General features: G+C 38.3%; 1 protein-coding gene across 9 annotated transcripts in view; it reads left to right on the top strand.

The window, feature by feature from the left end:
* TNS3 (tensin 3) overlaps window positions 1-25,111 on the top strand; it is a 236,062-nt gene that overhangs the window by 134,020 nt on the left and 76,931 nt on the right. For all 9 annotated transcript variants that reach the window (XM_087766109.1, XM_087766116.1, XM_087766131.1 and 6 more), the window contains 3 exons: window positions 2,300-2,429; window positions 3,431-3,496; window positions 6,239-6,343. In XM_087766109.1, coding sequence (XP_087622235.1) covers window positions 2,300-2,429; window positions 3,431-3,496; window positions 6,239-6,343 — 301 coding nt within the window. The remainder of the gene's footprint in view (window positions 1-2,299; window positions 2,430-3,430; window positions 3,497-6,238; window positions 6,344-25,111) is intronic.

A 25,111-nucleotide genomic window follows, 5' to 3' on the forward strand; every position in this document is an offset into this window, starting at 1 on the left:
TGGCTTGCATTAATTCTTGAATATGGCGTCAGAAGGTAGTGGAGTCAGAATTCAAAGTTAAGCTTAGACTTCATTGACAGCTTATTAGAATTATTAATAATTATATATTATTATACTGAGCACTAAAAGTTGTTTTCAGTATCCTGGGAATAGATTTACACTGTTACTGATTGTAAGAGAGGCCATATTTTCATAAACAATTACAATTCTATATAAGTAAGTTGTTTAGGATATGCTAAGTTAAAATTACAAGGCTGTTACTTTGAATTAGGAAGTAGAAAGAAGCAGGAACTACGTAGTTCTCTGAACTGACCCAGATTCAGTGTTTTTATAAACATGATTATGCAAAAGACAGTAGATTCTGAGTAAATCCAGCCACTGTGTGAAGCCAAAACTCTTGACAAGTTGGATAAAACGTATTGTTCAGGTATTTAGTCTTCTGCATCTTCAGAAACTCTCATGTATTATCTACATGTAAAAATAATGTGATGGTTTAAACAGCTAAAGAAGTTAATGTTTTAACACAAAATTGTGGAGGAATGTATATAACCTTGAAGAAGCTCTTAAGTCTTTTCAAGCTTCTTTTTGCTCACATAATATAATTAAATAGAATTATCACAGTTACTTTCAGGCCAGTTATATGTTTTGAAGCAGGTTAGTTCTTTCTAATATCTCTCATCAAGGGGCTCTCTTAGTCCCCTTTCTGTCCATTTTTCACTTCTGGGCAAACTTGCAGTTTTCATTCTTTGATGATGGTGTTTTGCCTTTACATAAAGTTGCTGAGCATAGTGGAGAATGAGTGTTTGTTTATTCTTGAATCAAGCAGTGTAACTGTTTCTCCTACCTTATATTTCGGTAATTTAAGGGGCTGACTTATGGCCATGGTTCTAGCGAAATGATGCTGGTAGTTGTGTTGGACTAAAAGGAAATAGATCCCTTCAACAGGTAGGGGTTTGTACACTATGTTAATTTTAGTGGGTGTTTAAAATAGGAAGCAAATACTATTTTACCTGGTATTACCACTGTGCTCCAGGGGATTCTCTTTTAAAAAACAAACAAACACACAACCCCAAATCCTCACTTTCAGATAAAATAATGCTTACTTGCATAGAGAATCTCCCAGCATTCATGAAGTGTTAGGAATATATGGTTTGCATAGAGAATACCTGAAAAAAAAAACATTTCTAGTATATGGGCTGAAATATTTCAGAAGTTGTCCTGTGTGCCATGTATATGGTCAGCGCTGATTAACTTCTGGAATTTAGGGCATCACGAGGTTACTATAGTGAAGGATAGAGAGCAGCAGCTTATGTTAGATTTTTCAAATCCTGTAGTGAGAAGAATTTTATAACTATGTTTTAATCCCAGCTTTTAGAAGCATCCCTCCTTAAAGCCCTTCCTCTTTCTTGTATTACTTCAGTTTGAATAAATGTTTGCTCTTCAGTTATTCAGTATTTTCTGTCTAGAATGCTTTTCTCAGTCTGCCTTAAAAAAGGTGATTTTTGTTGTCTTTTTAATGCATTTCAGTAACATCTGCTTTATCATAAAATCCTGATATCATCAGGATAATAGAATAAAATTTTCAGTCCTGTGACTAAGGTTACCAAAATTTTTATGTATTCCTGTAAGAATGCTGAGTGGCTTTGTATTACAGTTGACTCGGAGAATTAGTAGGTAAAGTATCCATAGGTCTAGTCTAAGGGAAAGTGGTGTTAGAGAGTAGGTGTATTGTGTTCACCTGCTGAAATAAATTCATACTAGGTGTTATTTTTACAGAGTTCTGTGTTATTCTAGCCAAGGTGTCAAAACTACTACCAACTTCCCACAGTAACATAAAACAAGATCCAATCAACACTAGCCTAGGTTTTTAAAAAGTCCTAAAATGGATGTAATCAGCTTGCAGGCTTGTTTCTAAAAACTGCATATTCTTCAGTTATTTTGAAATGGGTGTGCTATAATTCAGTTTTGTGTTAATTTGGTAGTGTGAAGAACTATGGATACAAGTCAGCATTCCAACATTGTACTGACAAATGTTGTGATTCTGAATCATAATCTACTGATTGGTGACTGATAGTGATGAAAATAATTATTATTATTTTTACACATCCAGAAATATCTTGCCTCTGGCCTGTATAATTTTAAAGGATTGAATAACACATACCCTGCATGTTACAACATCAGAGGTGTCTGCAGTAAATTGTGCTGTGGCTGCTTTACTTAGCAACTACTGCATACACACACGTTTCTTCAGATTTGTAAGAAATTACTTCCTGACATGTTTCTGTCTCTCTCCTTCTAGCTGAAGTGTTATCACAAAAAATACCGGTCAGCTACTCGTGATGTGGTTTTTCGCCTTCAGTTTCACACTGGAGCTATTCAAGGACATGGTCTGGTGTTTGGCAAAGAAGATTTGGATAATGCCAACAAAGGTACTTGCCTTCTGAGGTTGGTTGGATGCGTATGTGTGTGGGGGTGCATGTGTGTGCCTGTGCATGTGATGATCATCTTCAAGACCTGTTTTTAAAAGGATTCTTGGGGTTTTTTCCATCTCTGTTTTTAGGGAAAGGGATACTGCTTTGTGTTAGTTAACTCGTAGCATGTAATACAGGTAAACCCCTACTGAGAAGAAAAGCTCTTCAAGTGAGTTAACTTGTCAAAATAATTCAGATACTTCTACATAGTCCTTATTGTCTCCTCTCACATTTGTAAAAACAACAGATGTTTGTTTAAAATGGTGACTCTGTTAGTCACCATTACAGGAAAGAAGATGAGCTAAGCCGATACCTTTTTTGGCCAATGAAAACAGTCACAAAGTCTGATACTGTGTTTCTGACCTAGTCTGCTTGAGTATGGAGATCTTTTAATATGCTTCGGAATATCCAAAAATGGAGGCAAAGTTTTGAAACACATTTGAAAATGTGTTGTGCTAGCCTTTGTATTTTCCAGATTATTACTTTGGTTTTATTTTTATGTTTGTATGCAGGATTGTAACTTCATCACCCTATGTTACTAGCAAACTAAAACCAACCATATTTTCCTGCAACATACGGCTACACAAAAGTTTTGTGGTCAAGTGTTGCAGTTTAGCCAATATAGAGAACAATTTTAGTTTGCTTCTGGGTGTGTTTTCCTTTAAAAGCCAAAGCCAGCCATGTCTGTCTAGAGAGAGGTCTGGGAACTGTACATCTCTTCTGCTTTTGACTGTTTTTGGAAGTAAACAAAACTCCAACTGACACTTATGTGGTCTTTTCTGGAGGATGTGTGGGGCACAGAATGTTACTCTTTTAGAAGCAAATCACTAAACTGCAAGTGAGAAGGGAAGAGTGACGAGGGTACGTGTATTAATAGCTATAGAGAATCCTGATTTCTGAGTGCCTTGGAACTGCTTTCCTGGGAGATAGCTTGTTGAAATACTATCCTTTGTTTTCAGATGACCGTTTCCCTGATTACGGCAAAGTGGAATTAGTGTTTTCAGGAACTCCAGAGAAAATTCAAGGTGAGTATACGGAAGAAAATATGTGCTTAGTTTGAAGGAAAAAAAAAAATTAAAATATATATTTAAAAAAAAAATCCTTTTTTCCCTCTCTTATTCCTCTTGTAGAAGATTGGAAATTCAACTTTACTGCTAAAGTATGTAATATAGTTACTAGTTTAAATTTGAAAAATTGAATGAAGACTCTGCATTTACATCAGCATAGGAATGATCAGATTTTGTTTTAAAACTGTACCAGAACAGTTGCTGATGACTAGTAGAAAACATTTGCATATCTGTGTAAAACATGCATAGTATAGGTAGCTTGGCCCAGCATAAGTGACAGCAGTGGCCTATCCCATAACCGTTTTTGGATGTTGTCATAACTGATTATGTTTGCAGTGGTAAAGTTTGGACTGTCTTCAGTTTAGCATAAAGAGATACAGCTATAGTTTTGCATCTGCTCTGAAGTTGGCCTGTAGGATATATCCTGTATGCCTCCAGAATTCTACTGTAATATGTCTAAGATCATAGATAATTATGACCTGCAATAAGAACTTAAGATCATGCTTTATATTGGAGTTTAATTCTGTTCATGGATGTGTTCTTACTCATTCTGTGGTGTCCCAAAAAGTATGGATTCTGCCTGAGACTGAATGAAACCCAAATATTCTTAACTGTCTGTCTCATACATATTCCCATTCAGTGTCCTGTGAATTGCATTTTTTCCTTTTCTATTTTTTTTTCCACCAGTTTGATCACTTAGAAACTTGTAGTAGCAGCCAGTAAGAAGTTGGATTCTGTCCAGCTGAACACAAAGATCTCAGCCTGTTGGAAAGTCATATAAGAAAAACAGTTTTATAAATAAATTTGTCCAGCTTGTTCTAAACATTTCTGGATAGTAAATGCTTGAAGAGAGGTCAGTTGATGTGTCTGAAAAAGAATCAAAATTTTTTCAAGTCTCCCTTCCTTAGATGGCAAGTCAGAGGTGTGGTTTTTAGCGCACTCCAAGTTGTTGGAAAGTAACGTTCTAAGTAGTTGGAAATTTGTATTCAATTGCTATCTAAGGGATTAACTGGCTAGGAAGAAGAGTTCACCTTGAAATACTTATTTACAATTCCTGCAAAATGACTTTTCCACAGCTGAAAATATTACAGAATCATAGAGTAACTGCAGGGTATCGCTAGTCCATCCTCCTGCTGAAAGCAGGATCATCTGTGAGATCGGGCCAGGTTGCCCAGAGCTTTGTCCAGTCAAATCTTGAAAACTTTCAAGGATGGAGACTTCACAGCCTCAATGGGTGGACTGTTCCAATGTCCGACTCTCCTCATAGTGGATTTATTTTTTCCTTATATTGACTCTAAACTTCTCTAGATTCAGTTTATGCCTGTTCCTTGTTGTCCTTCCGCCTTGCTTCCACTTGGCTCTGTCTCCTCCACGGCCTTTGGGGGGCTGCTGTCAGGTCCTCCCAAGACCATCTCATCTCCAGACTGAAGAAGCCCTGGTCCCTCAGCCTTTCTTCACAGGGCAAGTCCTTCAGTCCTGGCCACCCTGGTCGCCCTCCTCTGAACTTGAGTCACTTTATTCATAGCTTGCTTGTATTGTGTAGCTCGAAACTGGACATGGTATTCTAGAAAATAACGGACTGTGATACAGTTTTTAAGAAAGAATGCACTTGCCAAGAAGATGAGACACCTAAATATTTAGGTAACAAACTTCATAAATCTACTTTGTGACAAACGTCATCACAGAAACTCTCTACAGATGGCTTTTTTCTGCCTGCGTGTAAGGGTACAGGACCATAGCATTCTTGTCTTTCTAACTTTAACTAGCCTTGTTTTGAAAGTTACAGCATGTGCATAACACTGCTGCTTTAGAACAATTTACAGTAGGACTTGCTTCTCCAGACACAGCCAAAGAGTTGATAACTGAGGATTGCTTTGTTCCCTAATCTAGATAGAGGAGCAAAGGCAGAAAGCCGATTTGATTTGTATCATTGTCAAAGTCAAGTCCAAGGTCATGAGTTCTTGATGCCTGCGCTTTGCTTTTGAATCACTGGACCACACCTAAATTCCTCATGGTATACATTTAAAAGCTGAATATTATTTTATGCCTCATTCAGGGCACAAAAATGGGGGTCATTGCTGAAAATTGCAGGTACGTTTGACAGAGTATACTTAAGCGCAGCAAAACACATTGAAGGCAAGCCGCCCAATCTCAGGTTCTGCCAGGAAGCTGGAGAATGGATGAAACAGCATAGTTGGCACCCTGGGGGGGAGCTGGGAGGGACACGGAGTGTTTTCAGCTCTCCCTATTCATCTTTAGTGATAAGTTGCTCTGGTATCAGAATGATAATCTGTAACAAAGTCTTATTTTATCATTCCTTTAGTACCATCTCTTTATAGATACTTGTGGTTTCATTCTGAAAAGCTATTTGTTTTATTGTGCCTGCCTGTAGGGCTGGGTGGATCATCTGTTTTACTTGTGTTTAGGCGCTGATCCAAGTTATCAGAGCTACAGCATAATCAAGAAGCTCAAGATAAAATTCTCTGCTTGTACCTTCTGTAATGAAACATAAATTAAGCTTTTTTTAGCTGATTTAAATAACCTTTCTTCCCCTATTGCTGCTTCTTACATTTCAGAATATGGGGAATAGGCAGTTTGGGGAGCAAACTTCTGTCAGAAGGCCACATATATATCTGCGTGTATATCATTACAAATGTGGCTATGATAATTTTTGGTCTCAAACAGATGTTTATTTTTTAGGATGTGAACACCTTCAGAATGACCATGGAGTGATAGTTGATTACAATACCTCAGACCCACTAATACGCTGGGATTCCTATGAAAATATGAGCCCTGATGGGGAAGGTGAGTAATTTGGTCACATGAGACCAAGGCAAAACCTTTTGCAACTGTGACAGAGCATTTGAAAGGGAGGAAAGAGAGCCCATTTGCTCGAACCTAACGCCACTTCACTGGTGTGAGTAGCTGTCTACCCTTCCCTATTTAGCTTTAGTGGTTCTAATGGAAAGAAAGCTGTAGTAGTGGTTTGAGAGAGATTCTTGTTAATGCACTGAATTGGACTGAGACACAACTGATGGATACGAGTTACTTTATTATTTGTAAATTTGCTTAAATTTTTTTGTTGTTGTTGTTCTAAAGCTTCTAGTTGGAATCCTAATGTAGAATTTGAAGAACAACAAATGATGTGGTGAGTTTGTAGCCTTCAGGACTTACTATGTTATCTGGAGTGTTGCAGGAGGTGCACTACGCTGTAAAGTTACGGATAAACAAACAGCGAAGGATGTGCATATTTGCATATTTGCCCTCATAAATTTACCTGTTTCTGAATTGCCCTTTTATTTCTTAGATTTTTCTTCTGTAATCTGCTGATATATGCAGGAGATGAAAGCCTCCAGTAGCTGCCTTCAGATTATGACTCCAGTGCGGATGCTTTCCTGATGCTTTGCTTGAGCGAATATTGTGCTATTAATGGATATAGTTTTCCTGTAAGGACTCAGAATGTCACACCTGTGTCTGCACACTTCAGTGTACATGCAAGCCTGACATAGTTGCAAGTAAAAACATGAGAGAAGGTATTGAATGGATGCCAAAGTTCTTATGTTTACAACTCTCCTGTTATGAAATAAGAGAGAGGTAGAGCTAGGATACTAGATAATAGCTGCTCTCTAGGCTTGGTTTCTGTTGCTTTTTATAATCTGAATTCAGCATTGACCATCTAATGACTACATCAGAGAGGGTTTTAGGGACCAGGGCATACTGGGAGCTTGACTTTTTTCCACTGCATCACTCTTGTACAGGAGTATTTCCTAATCCACAGCAGACTCTAATCTGCAGAAAACTAGGGGAAAATAGAGGGTAGGAAGAGAACAGTCATTTGGCACCGTTACATGGGGCAGATAGAGCACTCTGTAGGGAGTCATCAGAGGTTTTATAGTTGGATAAGACTGTGCAGTGTCTTTTAGAAGGAGTAATGTCAGAGAGACTGAATCTTGGCTGAAGAAGATGTCTCAATTTCTATCCAGGATGTTTCCATATCATTTGCTTCCTTCTTTGCCCCCCTCCTTTATTTATACATAGCCCTCAGCAAGCAATACATTGATGTAAAGTATTTTTTAATTGCTAAGATTGATTGGATAGATGGATTTGACCTTCCCATCCTCATGCACTGCATTGTAGGTAACTATATCAGTATGGGAAACTGAAAGCAGAGATAAATGTTGTGGCAGCACACTGTTGGAAGATACAGAACTATATGCTGCCCATGTCTTGTAGAAGACTTGATCACAGACCATTCACAAGTACAATTAGCTTGTTTTCTTGATGTTCAGAAGTCATGCGTGCCACTTAATAGGCTTTTATGTGTAAGTTGTGTGCATGATGTATTTTTAATTACCTGAGATACAACATAAATATGATGTGTTAGCATAGATATTGAGAAGTTTATTGTGCATCTGCAGAGAAATCACTAGAGTTGAAGCTAGAGAATATACCATAAGAATATGAGATGTATCCAGATACTCTTCTCAAGCAAACATTGTCAGGGTGTTATCCTATGATGCTCAAGAACCAAATTGCAGGCAGAGCATTTGTCTCTGCGTAGGCTGGGCAAAAGATCATGAGGGGCTAAAGCACATACACAGGGGACAGCTAGATTTTTCTCTTAAGGATGAGATCTGTACTCAATGCAAAGGTAAGCTTAGTCTGCTGCTTGAGGTAAACATAGTTTGCTTCAGTCTTCTTTTATGCAGTATTTGTAAACACCAGGACAAACTTCTCTTATGGTTTGTTACAGTGGTTCAATATCATGATTTTGCATTAAAAATATGTATTGAGGCCTAGTTTTCACCACAGGTGAGGGACCACTAAGAGGAGATGCTGATTTCACATCCAGAAAGTTAGCAAAGTCAAAAACATTAGAATCTTAAGCCTTTAGCTACAATCCTGAAGGCAGAGAGACAATCTTTTCTGTACCTCAGAAGAGATTAAGGTACAAGAGGTGGTCTGTTTGAAAGTCTGCATAACAGTGGTGGTATGTTTAACGTGTAGGGAAGTCTCATACAGAGTGCCTGTTTCAGACCTACTCCATGTTAAGTTAAACTCCTAGACTTATGTAGGAAATGGTCTTCATGGTTTTACTTGTACCTGTTTTCCCACAGAAATTTCAATAGGAATAATATGAGATGTGAGTGTGACAGATGATTCCTGTATTACAGTTATATACCTTTTTGTTCATTTAAAAAATGTGTGCCTATGAAATTCCAGATCAAGGTGGCCAGGAAGGCTACAGCAGAGCTTTGTGAAATGAACAGGATTTGCTTTGTAGTTATGTGTGTGGAATGTCTATTTCCAAGCTGATGTGTTAAAATGGAAAATCAGAAGTGAACAAGAAAGCAGTTATGTCTCTTTTGAAATCCTACGCCTATTTGGCCTCGTTACCAAAAGAACAAAAGATGAAAGGACATGATAAAAGGAAAATGTACCCAAAGTATCTTGGTTTGTTGGCATGATACAGTATTGCAGACAGAAGCAATTGCCTTTTAAATGATCTTGAACCCTTTGATGGTAATAAAGCTGTGTACATTTGTGTTGAATATAGCCAGGCTTTGGATAGTTTGCTTTCTGGATTTAGTTCCTCATCCCTCATTCTTAACAGTATTTGAATTTTGACAATGGAAAGCAATAAATTATTTTAATTTCTTCTCATACATACTGTTTCTCTTCAGATCCTTTGGGATGTGTCTCTTATCTCTCCGCACTAATGGTCCTCCATAATAGACTGAAGATTTTATTAAGTTTCTAAGTTTGTATCACACCTCCTCCTCCTCCAGCAGTACATTAGCACAGAGACTTCTGTTACACTGATTTAAAAGTACGCAGTCAAACGTAGGATTTGGAACCACAAGAATCAGAAGGTCTTCCTACTGCCATGTAGAAGTCTGAGATAGTTGCCATTGGTTTTCTTGTGGTTTTAAAGTCATGGTACTCATCAAGGCTTGTGTGTTTTGTGGGCAGGAAGGAATAGAAATTACTTTTGATCTCGCTGAGTACTCTTTGTTTTTGTTTTTGTTTTTTTTGCCTTAAGGCATCACTTACCATACAATAGATGTGTACAGATTTACAAAAGGTTGCTTATTTGCTGCAAAATAGCAAGTTGACCACAAAGGTATACCACCTGTGGCCACAAATGAGTAGTATCTTCTGTTATGTCAGGAGATTTAAATGTGTCCCAGTTCCTCTTGATAATCATGTTTTTCAGTTTATAACTTGGATATTGTAGCTCACATACTTTCAGCCACACTTCACTGTCTGTCTTCGTTTTGATCGCTAAGGTCATGTGCGTCTCCTTTATATTTAGACTGATTTGGAGATTGGGATTGTTCATGATAATATTTTGGGTGTCATCTGAAGTGAACTGATGGGCTTAGTAGCTATTGTTATCATTAAAAACTAGTAATTATGGCATTTGGGGCAGGGAGAGGGGGAGTAGTGATAAATGAGGATGAAGTATTTTCTATGGGAACAGAAGGTTGAAAGAAACAAGTAATCTCTTCTACCTTCCCACTCCCTGAAAAGCTTTTCGTATGCTTTTCACTTACTAGTATTTTTTTCTCTCTCTCAAATACCAAATGACAACTAGTTTTGAAAAAAACCAGACCAGAGGGAAGAGGTAAATGGGAAAGGTTTGACTTGTCTTTTGCTGAGTTGGTTTTGTTTTTAGTGAGTAAGAGATACTATCGTGAAAAGAAACACTTCCCTCCTGCTGAAAATGCAAGTCTCCTTTCGGATAGGAACCATCAGTTTGTGTGGAACCCACTGGCGGATCCTGCTACAAGCCTGGGCTCTGAGGTGTTCTGAAAATAAAATCAGAGATATAAAAATAAAAATCAAATGTATTGCCAAAGAGCAGAAACTCGTTTTGATAGAGAAGGTGAATAATTGGAAGTAAAGATGACTGCTGCTGTTCCTTTTGCACTGTCTATGACTGCTTTATCTCAGGTTTACTCTAAGTATCCTGATAGCACGCTAAGATTATTCGAGAGAGAGAATGAATCTACCATGAAGGAACAACTCTGTCTTAAGATGACGACTGTGGGATGTGTGAGACTGGGGTGCTATACTGCTTTTTGTGTGTGCAGCATTCAGTTAGACGAGATATGGGAATTTTTTGTTTTGGTTTGGTTTAATAAAGAAAACTGGTAAGCATCAAAGGTTATAGTTAGCCAAAATAGTAATTGTTTTAGTTTGACTGAATTCAGTGGATTGGCAACAGAAATGCACCTGGTTCTTGTTCAGTGTTCCGTTTTAAGACATTTCACTTATTTTAACAACCACTAAATCCCTCTGCACTCTTTTGTCTGCCAGCTCTACAATCTGTGGAAAGAAAAGAACATGTGCACATGTTAGAAATTGCTTAAAATGACAGGAGAAGGACTTTCAGCAACTCTTTACAAGGCAGGAACTCAACTATCTTTGTCAATAGAACCTTGCCATTTGTTTCCGAGCAAAGTGGGTTTGCTTGCTTAACAGTATTTGATAATTAGAAAAGAAACAACTTTGGAAACAAAAGGATGTTTTTAATTCAAGCCAAATAGGGTAGGGCTGAATGAATCCAAATTCTTATATCTCAAGAGTGTTGCTTTACAAATTTTCTAGCCTTTTATAACTGTAATCAACACCAATTAGTCAAAAATTGTCAAATATTTATAAACTGGTTTGCTTCTGCTCTTTTTCTTTTCGTAAAGGAAAGTATCTGAGAAGTGTCTCCAGGTAGGCAATAACCAACATTCTGGTATGCACCCATGTCATGTGATTAGATGGGATGTTTGACTTCTATTGAAATTTTTTCTCTTCTTCAACCCAAAGTAAATAGCTATTCAATAGGGAGGTGCCCTCTCATGTAGTTAAACACTTGTTTTCCCAGAGGGCCCCTTCAGTATTGCAAAACTCAAGGGCTGAAGCAAAACTGCTTGGCTTTGGTACCTTAACAGGAATGCAGGTGCCTACCAAAGAAAACAGCAGGTTTGATGCCATTTCTGGTGAGTGAAGCTGAAGGATAAATTGGTAGTGAATAAATGGTAATTCCAGCTTTTAGTCACCAGCTGGATGCAGTTTCTTTGAGACAAAGAGAGATTTGTTAGAAGGTAGTGATAAAGAGGCGTCCTGCAACAATTTCCTGTCTTTCTATTTGACAGTGAAAATAGAAACATCTATTAGAAAAATTTACCATCTATATTTATCATCTATAGATATTTATATTTATCATCTATAGAAAAATTTACCCTATAAAATGCTGCCAGCTTGAAACAGTATCTGAAATGCGTCTGCCTTTAATTGATCTTCTCTGAGGAAACTTATGTCTTCTATTTTTTTAAGTTCTGTATGTTCTTTTTATATATATTTATATATAAAATTTAAAACTGGTTAGTCTTCTTAATCATGAGGCTGACAATGAGTTGGAGATAAATTAATATAAAATGGTTTCTTTTGTATGTCAGTAATAATGAACGCAAACATAGGATTACAAGGTTTCATTTCTACTTGTGCAGCGATAGGTAATTCTCTCCTCCTCCTTTAATACAGCGTTGACTGTAACAGTACTGTGGCTTAAATATTTTTTTAGCTCAATATGTTAGGGACTAAATATAAGTTCACGCAGGTGTTTCCAAGATTGTGCTTGATGAGCTAAGATTGCTCTGGACTGTCATCTCTTACTTTCATGGTTTTGGGGGGTTTGGTTTTTTTGTTGTTTTTTGGTTGCATTTTCGTTGTTTTTTTTTGTTAACCAAAAAAAAAGTATTATTTTGGATAGGTCAGTTAGGAGATGACACATAAGTGAAGTGAGGGGCCAGACTTTCAAAGGATTTACTGATTCAAAGTGACTTTTTTGGCTTATTTTTAAAGAGTATCTCTTAAGATATACTGAACACCTTTTTGAAAGTCTTGAGTGTTTACTAACACTCAAGCTAAGCTGAACTCCAGAACTTGGCCTTTCAAGTTCTATTGAAAAATATTTTTTTCCTTTTACCCAAACATATGAGCACATTGATAAGGCAGTGTCTGAAGTGAGGAATTATGTGCATTTTAGTTAGTGCACTGGGACACTGATTTTGCTAGGTACCATTTGTCAGTTCTGCTGAGTTTAAATTTGTCTCAAATAAAAACAGAAAACCCCCCAAAATGCTAACTGCCAGTTACAGGGACAGTTATACCTAAGATAAATATTGAAAGTCTTATGCCTGTAAACAAGAACAGATTAGAAGCAGCGTTCCCTAGGTGTTTACCCTAGGCCCCTGTTTTTTCCATTAGCCTCCTGCCTCTGACTGCCTGTACTTCCCTTTCTCTTTCCTGTGAATTCCTTTGCCCTTAATTCTTTGTCAGCTCCTACTTATATACTCCCCTGTAGCTTCTCTGCCTTTCATTCTCTGAGGGTGGTTTGGGCACACTTGCCTCCACACCTCCCGTTATCAGTGTCTTTAACAGTGCACAGGTTTATTTGAAGTACAGGTTGCACATGCCAGATACTTTCAAAGCTACTGCAGAGCAAATTATTTGCTTTCAAAAAAATGCATTTTTAATGTCCTCCAATTGATTTCTGTCCTGTCTCAGTAATAGGCAGTGGTGTTAGCCCAAGGATGTTATTGACTAGGCGTTTGTCAAAGGCTTTCATTACACTTTTAGACCCAAAGACCACAGGGCGAAATTTGAGTGGTTTAATAGACGTTTATGGTAGTTTATGGTACATTCAGATATCTTTTGCAGCTCTACTTTTGTAAGACTGTGAAAAAGACCTCTCTATTCAGTACAGGAGGATTCAGACAGTAGAAACTCAGAGGAAGGTAACACAAGTGACTGTGGCTAGCATTCTCTCTTCTCCTTCCCATATTCTCTATATATCGCCCAAAGGCCGTTATCTCGGGGCCGCGTAACACTGCTTTTTCAAGTAAGTCTTTCTTCACCCAGCATATTTGGGTTCTTGAGCAGGTTTGCATTTACCTGTGCCTGTTTCTTAGTCATGTCAACTACAGTCTATGGTTGTTAATATTGTTACTGTAAACGCTAACATCCAAATCAATATCTCCTTCCATGTAGAGATACCACAGGAGAAGCCTCTTCACCCAATCTTATAATCTGCTTAATGACCCAGGTTGAATAAAGAGTCCTGAAAGGCAAACCTCTGCCACAGGTGTGTGTTCCTTCCCTGCACCTGCTTCCTGAACAGCTCTTCCTCTCTTTTGTGAAGGCAATAGTGCATCCCACCTGTTTAACTTCATTAGACAAGGAAAAATAACCTTCACGATGGTGTAGGTATTGGATATCTTTTTTTCCTGTAGCACCTTACTTGCTTGGGAGTAAAATCAGCATGGCAGCATCACAGATTGAAAGTGTAACTGGGAGAAAAAAAACCAAAATGCATTAGAACAAATTAGGATTTGGTGCTTGTTTGTTCTGTGACTTTCCTAAGACCAGAAAGAAAAGGAATTAAGTCCCCTCTCTGTGCCTGCAGCCAAGCACACACACACTGAACTACCTTGTGTATCATGCTTTCTATGTGAGTGTTCAGTCCAGTAGCCAATGAAAGTGTGAATAGAGGGCATCATCAGTCATGGTGCCATTTGCACATGACATAAGAGGTCATGCTGTCTCTTAAATGAATGCATGTGCATGAATGAACTCATGATTCATGATACCAAATTCATGGTAATGCACAAATGGCAGATCTCTGGGAAGACTTACGAAACAAAAGACAGACTTTAGCATGAAAGTGGTTGGAGTTTCTTGTGTTTTTTAGGCCACCATGAAGCAATAGCAATCCTTTTCCTGGTAAATCCCTGAAGTAATCAGATTGTTCTGAGAGACTATTCCTGAGTTTGGGTCTAATTACTGCCCATTTTGCTGGACCTTTAACATCATGCACCTTGCCTTTTTTGGATAGATTCCTTTTCAATGACTCTCTCCTCCTGGTCCTGCTTCAGGGTTTCAGCTAGCCCACTCCCTTCATAAGAAAACCAATGATTTTGTGGTGTGGTGTTCACCCTTCTCTCCTCATTGGCAAGCATGTTCTGCTGATTAGAAAGGCCTGATGAGTTTCTGCTTACAGCTTGTGCAAAATGTTTTGTTTTGTTATGGAGGTGCTTTGGTCAGGAAGGCTTGGTTCTAAGTGTTGGTTTTTGAAGGAGGGCTCTTCCAGCAAACTGGCCATGCATTATTGTTGGGATTGTCCTGAAACTGTCCATTTCGTTGAGAGTCCGACACGCTGGTTAATGAAACATCCGTGTTAGTTTCTGCCACTGAATACATACAGCAGGTACTGAAGAACTGAGGACTTTCTGGAAAGGCTTCTGCAGCAAACATCATCTGCAAATAGTGGTTCTCTTTAGTGCACCATAGAAAGATACAGAAAGAGGTTTTTTCCCCCTTGCACGTGTTCCCATAGTGGTGGTAATACTTGCACAACCACTTCATGTATGTGCCAGTGTTTTTTTTTCTTGACTTTGGAAAAGAGCAGAATGAAAGACTAGCCCTCCTGAGTCCCACAACTTTTGATTTCAGTGTCTCATATTTAAGAGCTACCTGTTATATTCAATAGTCTGTACAGAATGAAGCATACCACTCTGTAAGTGTCCTTTCAGCACTATAAACCACAGGCACTTCTGATAGTAAAATGTGGTTGAATAAATTCCTCCAAACCATGAGATAGTAATTTTTTTTAAGTGACCAACAGCAGAATTTTAGCTGTACCAATAATAATAGCAGCCTTTAGTGCAGTCAGCTGTAGTGTTTTGCTAGTTTTTCAGTGGTACCTGGTAGTTGCAAGTGAAGCTCTGCTAAAGATAGTACACTTGTTATTCATGGATCAATCCCAGAAAGCTGTCCTGAGAATCTCTACTCCTGCTCCAGCAATTTCACTCGTTGAGTGTTAAATGTTTATCTGTGATCCCTTCTATTTAAGGCTGAAGTTCTTTGCAAAGATTTCCATGAACATCAGAGAGCTTTGGGTCAGACTGCTAAGCAATAAGGTGAAATTGAGAGATGAGGCAGACTTCAGGTCTGCCTGCATATTGATGATACCTCCTCTAGATTCTGCTTTCAGACATGGACAGTATCTGAATGCTGAAGAAGAGCAGCTAGTTCAAACTCCTTCCAGACTGAACAGAAGGAGGCAACGTCCAGTAAGCAGAGGGAAGGGTTTTTGTCAGAACCCAGGCCTACTTCTTATTGTGGACATCTCTCCAACTGTGAAATCAAAAGTTGCATTACTAGGGCAGGTCTTTTTTTCTTACTAGGCACATGTGGAAGTACTGTGGCATAAGCCTTTATCTGTGCAGTTTCTGAGATGGCCCTGGGCACTGAGCTGTCTCAAGTAGTACAGGCTAGACTATATCTCTGGGTTCTTCATGTTCTATATTGTTTCTTTGTCTTATTCTCAACCTTGAAGAGTGTTTCCTAGTCTGTTACCCATTTAAGAGACTTGCTAAACTTCTGAAGCTCATCTTAATGTTTCTGACATCAAGCTATTCCTTGTGTTCCTTTCAATAAATAGGCATAAAATATTCTTTGTAGGAAGAACTTTTGTTTCTAAGTCATTTAGGCATATTAGAAATTTTTCACTAAAACTACATACTTTATTATGTTAGTATATGCCTGTATTGAGCATGTGTAGATCATCTTCAAATACTCTTTTTGAGAAAGATAAATACTGTAATCATTATCATATAAGGTTACTATATATTACTTCTACTATTGCTCTAATACCTGAAAATAAGCCACAAGTCTCTTGACTCCCAGTGCAAAACCCTCTAAGTTTAATTAGTAAGTTAGGAAATCAAAGAGCTCTGCTAAATGTATCTGTGCCTTGGCTTCCCTTTCCAACATGTGGACTTGTTTAGAAACACTTGAAGATCAGTTTATTGAAAGCGCCATAGAGTGGTGGAGCAATTTTGTTAATAATGGTAATACTTTTGGTAATGGTAATAAAATTACACATTCCATATTCAACAGAAAGAGTAAATTCATTATGTTGAGCTTTTAGGCAGCCCTTTTAAGCCCTTTCTTTTTTTACTGTGGTCCTGTACAGTTTTCAGCAACCATGTAGAGTCATCAGTGTTTTTCTGCTGCTTCACATTTAATGACCATAACTAATTTTTGCTGGAAGCCTAACAGTATAGTAAGAGAAAGGCCATGAGTCAAGGTGAGTGTGCTGTTTCAGCTGTAAGGAAGAATAATTGTGAATTCTGAACCTCAACACTTGGAGTACACACTTGAAAATTAATGGACTGTTCCTGTAGATGGGCTTTGTTTCTGGAATGAATGAAAGGAAATAGTTCCATGTAGTTCAGTGACTTTGTAATCCCCTTAAACTTTGCTTAGTGTTTTGTACTTGTGGTGATGTTTCTGTACCGTGATGTTTTGTTATTCTTTTGCTGGTTATCCAAGCACAAGCTACTTCAAGTGAAGTCTATGCTTAAATGACTGAGAAACGTTTGCAGAAGTAGACTCAAAATGACACAACAGATACTAGCTTCTGTATATCGGGTTGCGATAATAAATGTATCAGTCTGTTCTTTGTACTTTGGATAATGTCAAAAGTAGTATTTTCTTTTGATCCCCGGTGGGCAAAAGTGGGACAATATATTATAGTAGTATTCTAAGGGTGAGTTTGTGCTGGCTGGCTCTGCCTGTAGTCCATGCTGACTGGACAGCAGCCAGCCTCTGGTCTAGGTGTGCTTTGTGAAGCAGTATTTTCTCATTCCAGAGTACTTGTAAAAACATTAAAGTACAAATGTGATACTTTTGAATGGCTGGGATATATACATTAGCATTTGTACAGCATAAAGATTCTGCAGGGCCTTGGATGCCCTCTCCTTTGCTTCTCAAAAGATTCAAGGTGTAAGGACCTCATGTGAGCCTGAGGGTCCTGCTTGTTAGCATTTTGGTAACAGCAACCCCCTCAGTTGGTTTCCTTTCAGAGTGTTTGTTCACTTTTTGTTTTTGTGAAACATGCCTTGTTTTCTTCAGCCTCCTTTATTTTTCTGTCAGGAACTTGAGAAGCATAGCAAACCAAACAGCTTCCTGATGACGTAGCTACTGCTATTGCATGTTAGAAAACTAGTTCTTTAAAATGGAATGCATATATGAACATCAGCATTTGCTTGGCATGTCTTGGATACTCAGGGGAAGGAAAAACAGTGGTAGAAGATAACTTCATACCTTTTTCCTTTCTTTCCAGTCCATTCTGTTATCCTCAAATTATAAGTCTCTCAAAACTCCCTAAAAATGTATTAAGGGATTGCCAGATGAACGTTTATGAACCAGGAATTGATCTTGCAGCCTTGGACCAATTTATCAAATCAGGACCTCCTGTTTATATCACAGTTTGAGAGCTGCACTAAATGCAGGTTTAGGTCTCCAGATTGTAGAAAGCACCACGATGGGGTAACGCCTTTGCATTTAAGATGCGTCTAAGATGATATGGATTCACAATGCTGATCCATATCTTTTTCTCCCAAACTTTTGATCAGTTCATTGTAATCAGTTCATTTGCATGACCCTTCTCTGCCACTCTGCACCAGACCATGTATCATCTGTACTCACAACAGTCAGCGTAAAAGTTTTGTAGAGGTATATATTGTAGCCTAGCTTGCAGAATTTAAATGTTCCATACCTGAACTGGACCGGACTGACACACCCAGTAATCTGATAGTCCTCAGATATGGGAACGTGCACACAACCAGAAGGACCCAGTACTGCAAAGGGTGATGTGTCCCAGAAAGCCTGGAACTGATAAGAGAGGAACCATCAGCAAACCAGTTTGAGTGATACGGTTTGAGAACATTTTTCTAAACACATCCATGGATAGGTTTAACATGTAGTTATACAGGGCTTGCTTGAGTTCCCAAACCATTCTTGTGGTGATTGTGTGGAGCACCACTAAGATAGCCACTAAGGCTATCTAGAACAATCAAATTTCAGCAGCATGGTGATCTGTCTGAATGAATCTGTTGCAGGTAAACTATCCATACGATAATTTATGCAGACCTGCTATTACCTTGTCCAGGTTTCTTCTGGTAATCTAGCTAGCACAGGTGTCAGTGTTGAGCCTCAGCCTGCATTCAAGCGTGCTGAGTGCTAATGGTCCAAGATCACCAGCATGCACATGCAGTGCAGGCTTATGAAGGAGCAGATTAGGCCTGTAATTGAAGCAAGGAATACAGTTGGGATATTTTCCTCACAGAGAACCAAGACAGGGTGAGACCAAAACTAAATTTGCATCTTAAGTGAGACTCATCAGTTTGCATTGAGAGTTTTGAATATACCTTTTTGTTTCTTTTCATATCTTCGAGGCAGATGCGGGAAGCTTCCAGCTTACAAGCAATTTTGCATCGTCCCAGAGGAGAGAGACAGTTCTCTAGTTCTGGGAAAGCACTGCCGGCATAGTTTGTGTTGTGTGCTTTGTGTCTTCTATTAGAGTCCTGACTGGTTTCATGTGCAGCCTTTTACTGATTTGCAAGAACAGCAACACTTGAACAGAAAAGTGTGTATTTTCTGATTTAGGTTTCACCTTAACTTCTAACTCTTTCATAAGCAATGAACAGGTAGATGTGTTTTGTGGATGCAAGAGCCACTTTTATCCTTTGTTCAACTGAGAAGTCATTAAAGTGTTGACAGTCCCTGAAATAGAAAACGAATGTTGTCTAGCAGCATGGCTGTCTGGTGGCAATGCATGTGTATGTTTGTAATAACATTTAGAGCAAAAGTTTGTGGGCTGCCGTGTGGAGAGACCGCTGTTACTGAAGGAAGAACTAACAGGCTTACTCCCCTAGTTTGAGCTGATTCATTCCAGAGACAGAGAAGGAGTCAAAGCCTGCTGGGGTTTGGGAGCTTGAGAGCAGCAGCTGCTACATAAAAATAAGCATTATTGCTGCAGGACTTCCAGAAAGCTTTTCTTGACTGAGAACTCCAATAATATACAAATTCTTGAAGATGTGGATGAGAGTGTCTGACCTGATTGTTCAGTGTGGAAGAACAACATTTTCAAAAGGAGGTTTCTTTTAGGAAAAAGACATCAAAAGCAAGCAATCATAAGTGTGTGGCTAAACTGGGAGCTGAAACTCACTTGGCTTAATTTGGATATTGAAACAGACTGAGAAAAGACCCACTGTAAGGAAATAGCTTGTAGACTGAATTACCTTTTCAGCCAACACATTTCCACTCCTCCTTGGCTCCAGGAGTTCAGATTTCATTGAACCTGATTGTCCCCTCAGGCTCCTCCCTCGTGTTTACATTTTCATTTGCTTTTTCTGGCTGATACAAGTCTCATGCTTCTTTAGTGAGACCATTTACCTCCAGGAGCAGGAACAGCAGCTGCAGCTCAAACAGCAGGAGTAGAGACATTTCTTGACTTTTTAAGCTGGCGTGTTTTCCCTAATTCTGGCTTTCCTCTGTGCAGGGTTTTGCTTAGAGAATATTAGTTGATTTAAATGAGCCAATGATTGACTATTGCAGAAAGTTCCTGATCGTGCCTAGTAAAGAGGTAAGAAGCTTTGTGGTTCAAAAGCTGGAAATACAAACCACGTGTATTTCTGTATGGATTTTACAGGAATTGTATGGGAAGAGTTTGCAAGGAATGAGGGCCTGTGTTTGTTAGGGAGGGAGAAAGGAAAAGACAAGCACACATAAAAAGATTTAACTTTGAAGGAATGCAGCTCTGGACTTGTCCAGGTTTGCCTGAAGGTAGAAATATTTATTTATGAGGTTGAAAAAAAAAAATCCAGATCTCCTGTAATGTTTCCTGCTGCAACATGAACAAGGGTAGAGTGTGCAAAGGTTTGTGTATTTGCAACCTTCTTCTTTTTGTTCAGGTGGACTGGGGCAGAACGGCTCTTGCTGAATTTGTGGTATATGTGTTTACCTAGCTGGCTTGCATTTGTATGTGTTTTCACAAGTGGTGAATGGACAGGGGGTAGCTGTGGGGACAAGTCGAAAGACTGAAACACTGAAACCTCTTTTTAACTCACAAACCTGCCTTTGGGTGTTTGGATTTCAAGGAGGGAAGTGCCAGGAAACACAGGCTTGGAAGGAAGCCACTGAATTTGGTATGTGTTGGTATTTCAACTCCTGATTTTTATATAAGTTGCTCTTTGTGTATTTGGTATGGGAGTGAAAAATACACGCATACCCTTTGCTCTGAGGCTTTCATTTATAAGAGAGTCCCTGATACTGGTGTGTGTGTGTGTAATTCAGATTCAGTGTGGGAATTTTTCAAGCTTCAGCCTGGGCAGTTCAGGGAGTTGGAACAGCTCCTGGGAGGAGAGGTCAGGCTGAAAGAAAGTGGGCCCCTTAGGTTTGGTTAACTAAATTCCAGCATTACTTAGGTCTCCACTGTTGTGAACTTCCCTTTTTGACAGCTATGTTACTCCCGCATTTTGGAGAGTGTTGCTTCCTCGGAAAAAATGAGAGCGGGGATTGAGTTGTGCATTGAGATGCAGTATCAAATGCATAAAGCCTCTGCAATACCATTACTTAGCAAGGTGCAGAGAATAAAATTTTGCATTCCTAGTGTATTTTCTCATTTTCTTTGATCAAAGATGTTCCCTGCCTATATGAATAGCTTCACTTCTGCACTTAAGTTGGTTATCACTTTTTGGGGGAAAACGTGGATGAAGACCAGAGTAAAGTGAAGTCTGAAAAATCTTAGTGCAGAGGCATTCCAAAACTATGATTTAGAAAAAGGTAGAATATGAAAGGAAGGTGTTATGTAATATGAGAAGAAGTTGTTCAAAACCTTGTATTTTGAAGATTTATAGTATTTGAATAGTTCATTTGTCCTGGTTTTATGAACAAAGAAACTATATATGCATAGTTTATACAGAGAGCTTATATATAAAAAATAGTGTACATATACATATTTTATATGTATGTACACACATAAATAAAAATATAAATCTTGTATTTCTTTTGAATATTTTCATGTTCTTTATTATGATATCATTGAACCTTTTGAGATAGATTTGTGGTGGTTTTTCCATTTAAAATATGTCATATCTAAGTATTCTCTGGGTTACTCTAGTTCAGAAACATATCTCAGGCTGCCCAGTATAACATTTGGGTAAAACCACGGACGTATACATGTGCTCTATAAATGCTGACTCTGTCAACAGGGTGTGATACTGTATATTTAATTCCCCCTGGCAGAAATGCTATATTTTAAAATAAAATTATGATTTTTGCCTCATACAGCATTTCATATTCCTTTTAAATCAAGTTAGGAGGGAAAAAATTCTAGGTAGAGTTTATTTTGTACCTCCACTAAGTTGTATTCTTTCCATTGGACTTGCAATGACAAATCTTACACAAGTCTGAGGTAAAACTAAATTCCTAATGCTGTTCAGCATCACACACCAGAATTTTTTTTTTTTAATCATAACTGCGTAATTACATGTAAGTGCTTGTCATAATTAAATAAAAAAACCCCAAAATTAATCTAAGAATGCTTTTCTACAGCTGTACAAATTTGAAAATAATTTATGTGCAATATCCATTGTGTTTTCATGATCAGGAGCTGCAAGTTTAAATATCCAGACTCCTCAGGTGCAGCTGGATTTTTGTTTAGCTGTGAGTCTCATTCTTTCTCATCTCTTTATAACGCAGAATGATAATTTTTGGTGACTATTTGAGGTTTCTAAAAAGGCAGCTGCCTACTAGAGCAAAATGGTCTAGTTGCAAGTAAATTGTTTTATCCCACAATCACAGGTGTTTCTTTATGAAGTCTAACAATATTGTATTCCTCTTTAAGTTCACAGCCAAAAGTCAGCAGGTCCCTAACATTTGTTTCTTGCTTCACTTGTAGACAGATAACATAATATGACTTCTCAAGTTCTAGCATAAATATCAAAGGTAGTGTCTGTTAGGCTCACCATCCTACTTGTGACCGGTGCGACCTCTGTTTGGGGAGCCACTGCTTTGAGAAATTGCCTTAGGGATTTTTTGAAACTTGGCAGTGGACCAGGCTTTCAGATATGGATACTTAAGTAGGACATCTAGATCCCACACTTCACTGATTATGTTTTCCTTGTGCAGCTTAAATGCCTTTTTTTATATAGCCGGGTGCTCACTTTAAGTGGTTCATGCAGGACTGGGAATCCAGGTAAATTGCTCATTTAGTCAAGTTGAGTTCTTGGTTCTCCTCTCATGTATATGCATTTTGTTCCAATTTAGATAATGTACATTTATCAGATAATAATGCAGGGTGTATAAAATATTTCAAGCTGTTAGTTTCTTTCATTGTGAAGTTGTTCTTCTTAATAAGTGATATACCTAGGCTTGTTGTCTTGGTTATGAACACAGTTATGCTGATGCTGGATAAGATAGTACTCATGTCCACAGCTCTTCAGGCTTTTTAATCCACTGGCATTCCACATACCGGCAATCTTGAGGTAACAGGGTGAGACACTGAATGCCACAAAACCTAGGTGCCAGTTTTATGGTGCCAAAATGTTTCACAAAGATGCTAGTGTGCAGACATCATCCCTTCTGCCATGGTGTTCAGTTTTGACGGGGCTGTGTGATTCATTAGCACATGTAGTAATTGGGAAGCCCAGACAGCTCACAGTTGTCGGTTGCTTATACAAAGTGGTTTAGTCATTTTAGGAGAATCTCAAATTTCAGAGATTTTATTTTTAACAGGGACCATACTGTAGCAAAAACATGGTTACTACTGCTGAAGCTTCAGATCAGATTTACTGAGTTTCTCCATAAAAATGAGATGTTTCCATATACAGACTCACAAACATATACAGACTCCTGTGTGTAAGCTTTCCTCTCCTGGACATGAACATTTCACTCTTAAGTTTGCTGCCTCTGTTCTAAGGAAATTTTGTGTTGGGCCATCGTGAGCCAAACCCTGTGAGAAGTCCCACAAAGACTATTGTTGTTCCCCGTAGATCTCTCTATCAATCAGGCTTCTAATGAGTACAGATGCTATTCTTCAGTGTACTAGAGATCTATACTTCTAAGTATTTTTTAAAAGCTCTGTTTGCAAAAAAGACATTTTCATTCATCTACATGACAGGTTAGGGGAGGGAGAAATTCCTCTTGCAAAATTTTTCTTCCTTTCATCTGTTTTACTTGTCTAAAACATTCCTACACCCTTCCTTAATGCTTACCAGTTAACACTAACTATTCAGAGAAACATGAAACTTCTTAAAATCACTTCTTAGTGTTCACTATGAACTATAGCTCAGATTAAGATTGGGATTTGAGTAGTAATTAATTAAATGTCTTAGCCAGCAATGGAATCATTTGAGAGTTCAAAGACAGCCATTTAACTTCTACATTTATCAGAAAAAGATGCTTTTAAATTTACTTAAAAGACATCTCAGAATCCTGAAGTAGTTTAAGTCCAAGCTTTGTACTGATATGTAAATGCAGTATGAAAAGGAACAGTCTCTAAGAAATGTAAATTGTTCAGCATTTGAAAAAATAAAACAAAACCAAACCCCAACAAACTCCTGAATGTTGTAAAGCTGTTGTGTCTGATCCAAAGTCTGATGGAAAGAAGCACCTGAGTGCTCTAGTTTGCATACTTAATAGGTAAAGAGCTAACAAAATCGTAAGCAAACAAAACTTCATCCTCTGCTGAAAGCTGTTTTCATATTTATATCCAATGGTGCTAATTCTTAACACCATTAAAAATCCATTGAGGAATTATAGTTGCACATTTCCCAATTTGTGTGTAGAGATACTGTACAGATGTTTAAAAAACCCCAAAACTTTCTAAAAAAGCTTTCTTTGTTTCAGATGGAAACATAAAGAGGGGAGATGAACAGTTCTTGAGATTTCTAATCCACTTATGTGGCTGTAGGTTTGTTGTTTGTATTTAACTTTCTGTTGTGTTTTTTGTTGTTTTTTTTTTTTCCAAATGAAATAGCATAATTTTAAGTAGAGATGCTACTGGTAAGCTGAACTCATGTCTCTTTTTCAGAATGGAAGCTGTATGGTTCACAGTTGGGAGACCCCCAAATGGTTTGTGGTTGCTCAGCATTCCGGGCAACATGCAGAATAAATTTGATAATTTTATCTTAGTGGAAGAAATACTGGGCAGGGTTATCTCTGAACCTTACAGAGTGCACATGTGCAAGACCCTCGGGTCAGTAGTCCGCTGGCAGTCTGTCCGTCTTCTTGTCTATACTCCTGTTGCTGTGCTTGGCTGGCATTGTGCGATGGTACAGGGAGGACTAATGAAGGGAAATGCACAAAGGTTTTCCATTGCTTCCATGGCTGTACTTGAGAATTTGACAGATTTTGTACTTACCATTTCTGTATGGCGAACCAAATCTGCATGCTAGAATGCTTCATCTGGTGTGAGGTATTTATGGCTGACTAGTATGTATGAAGGATTTACAGCACTGTGCCTAGTTTTGGGAAACAGAAAAGTCAGTCAGGAAAGCTTCTTAATGGTTCAAGTATACTAGTCCTGTATTTAATTAACTGCATTCCAGTTCAGACCTGTAACCTCCTCAAGTCTATTTTGTGTCAGGGTCTTCAACTATTCAAAACAAAGCAGTTTTGTATCATATTATTTTCTAGTTTTCAAACTCAAAACTAAGCACACAG

This window comes from Nipponia nippon, unplaced genomic scaffold (genome assembly GCF_047370975.1).
Source record: "Nipponia nippon isolate SJK-2023a ecotype South Korea unplaced genomic scaffold, ASM4737097v1 scaffold_1, whole genome shotgun sequence".
Lineage (NCBI taxonomy): Eukaryota > Metazoa > Chordata > Aves > Pelecaniformes > Threskiornithidae > Nipponia > Nipponia nippon.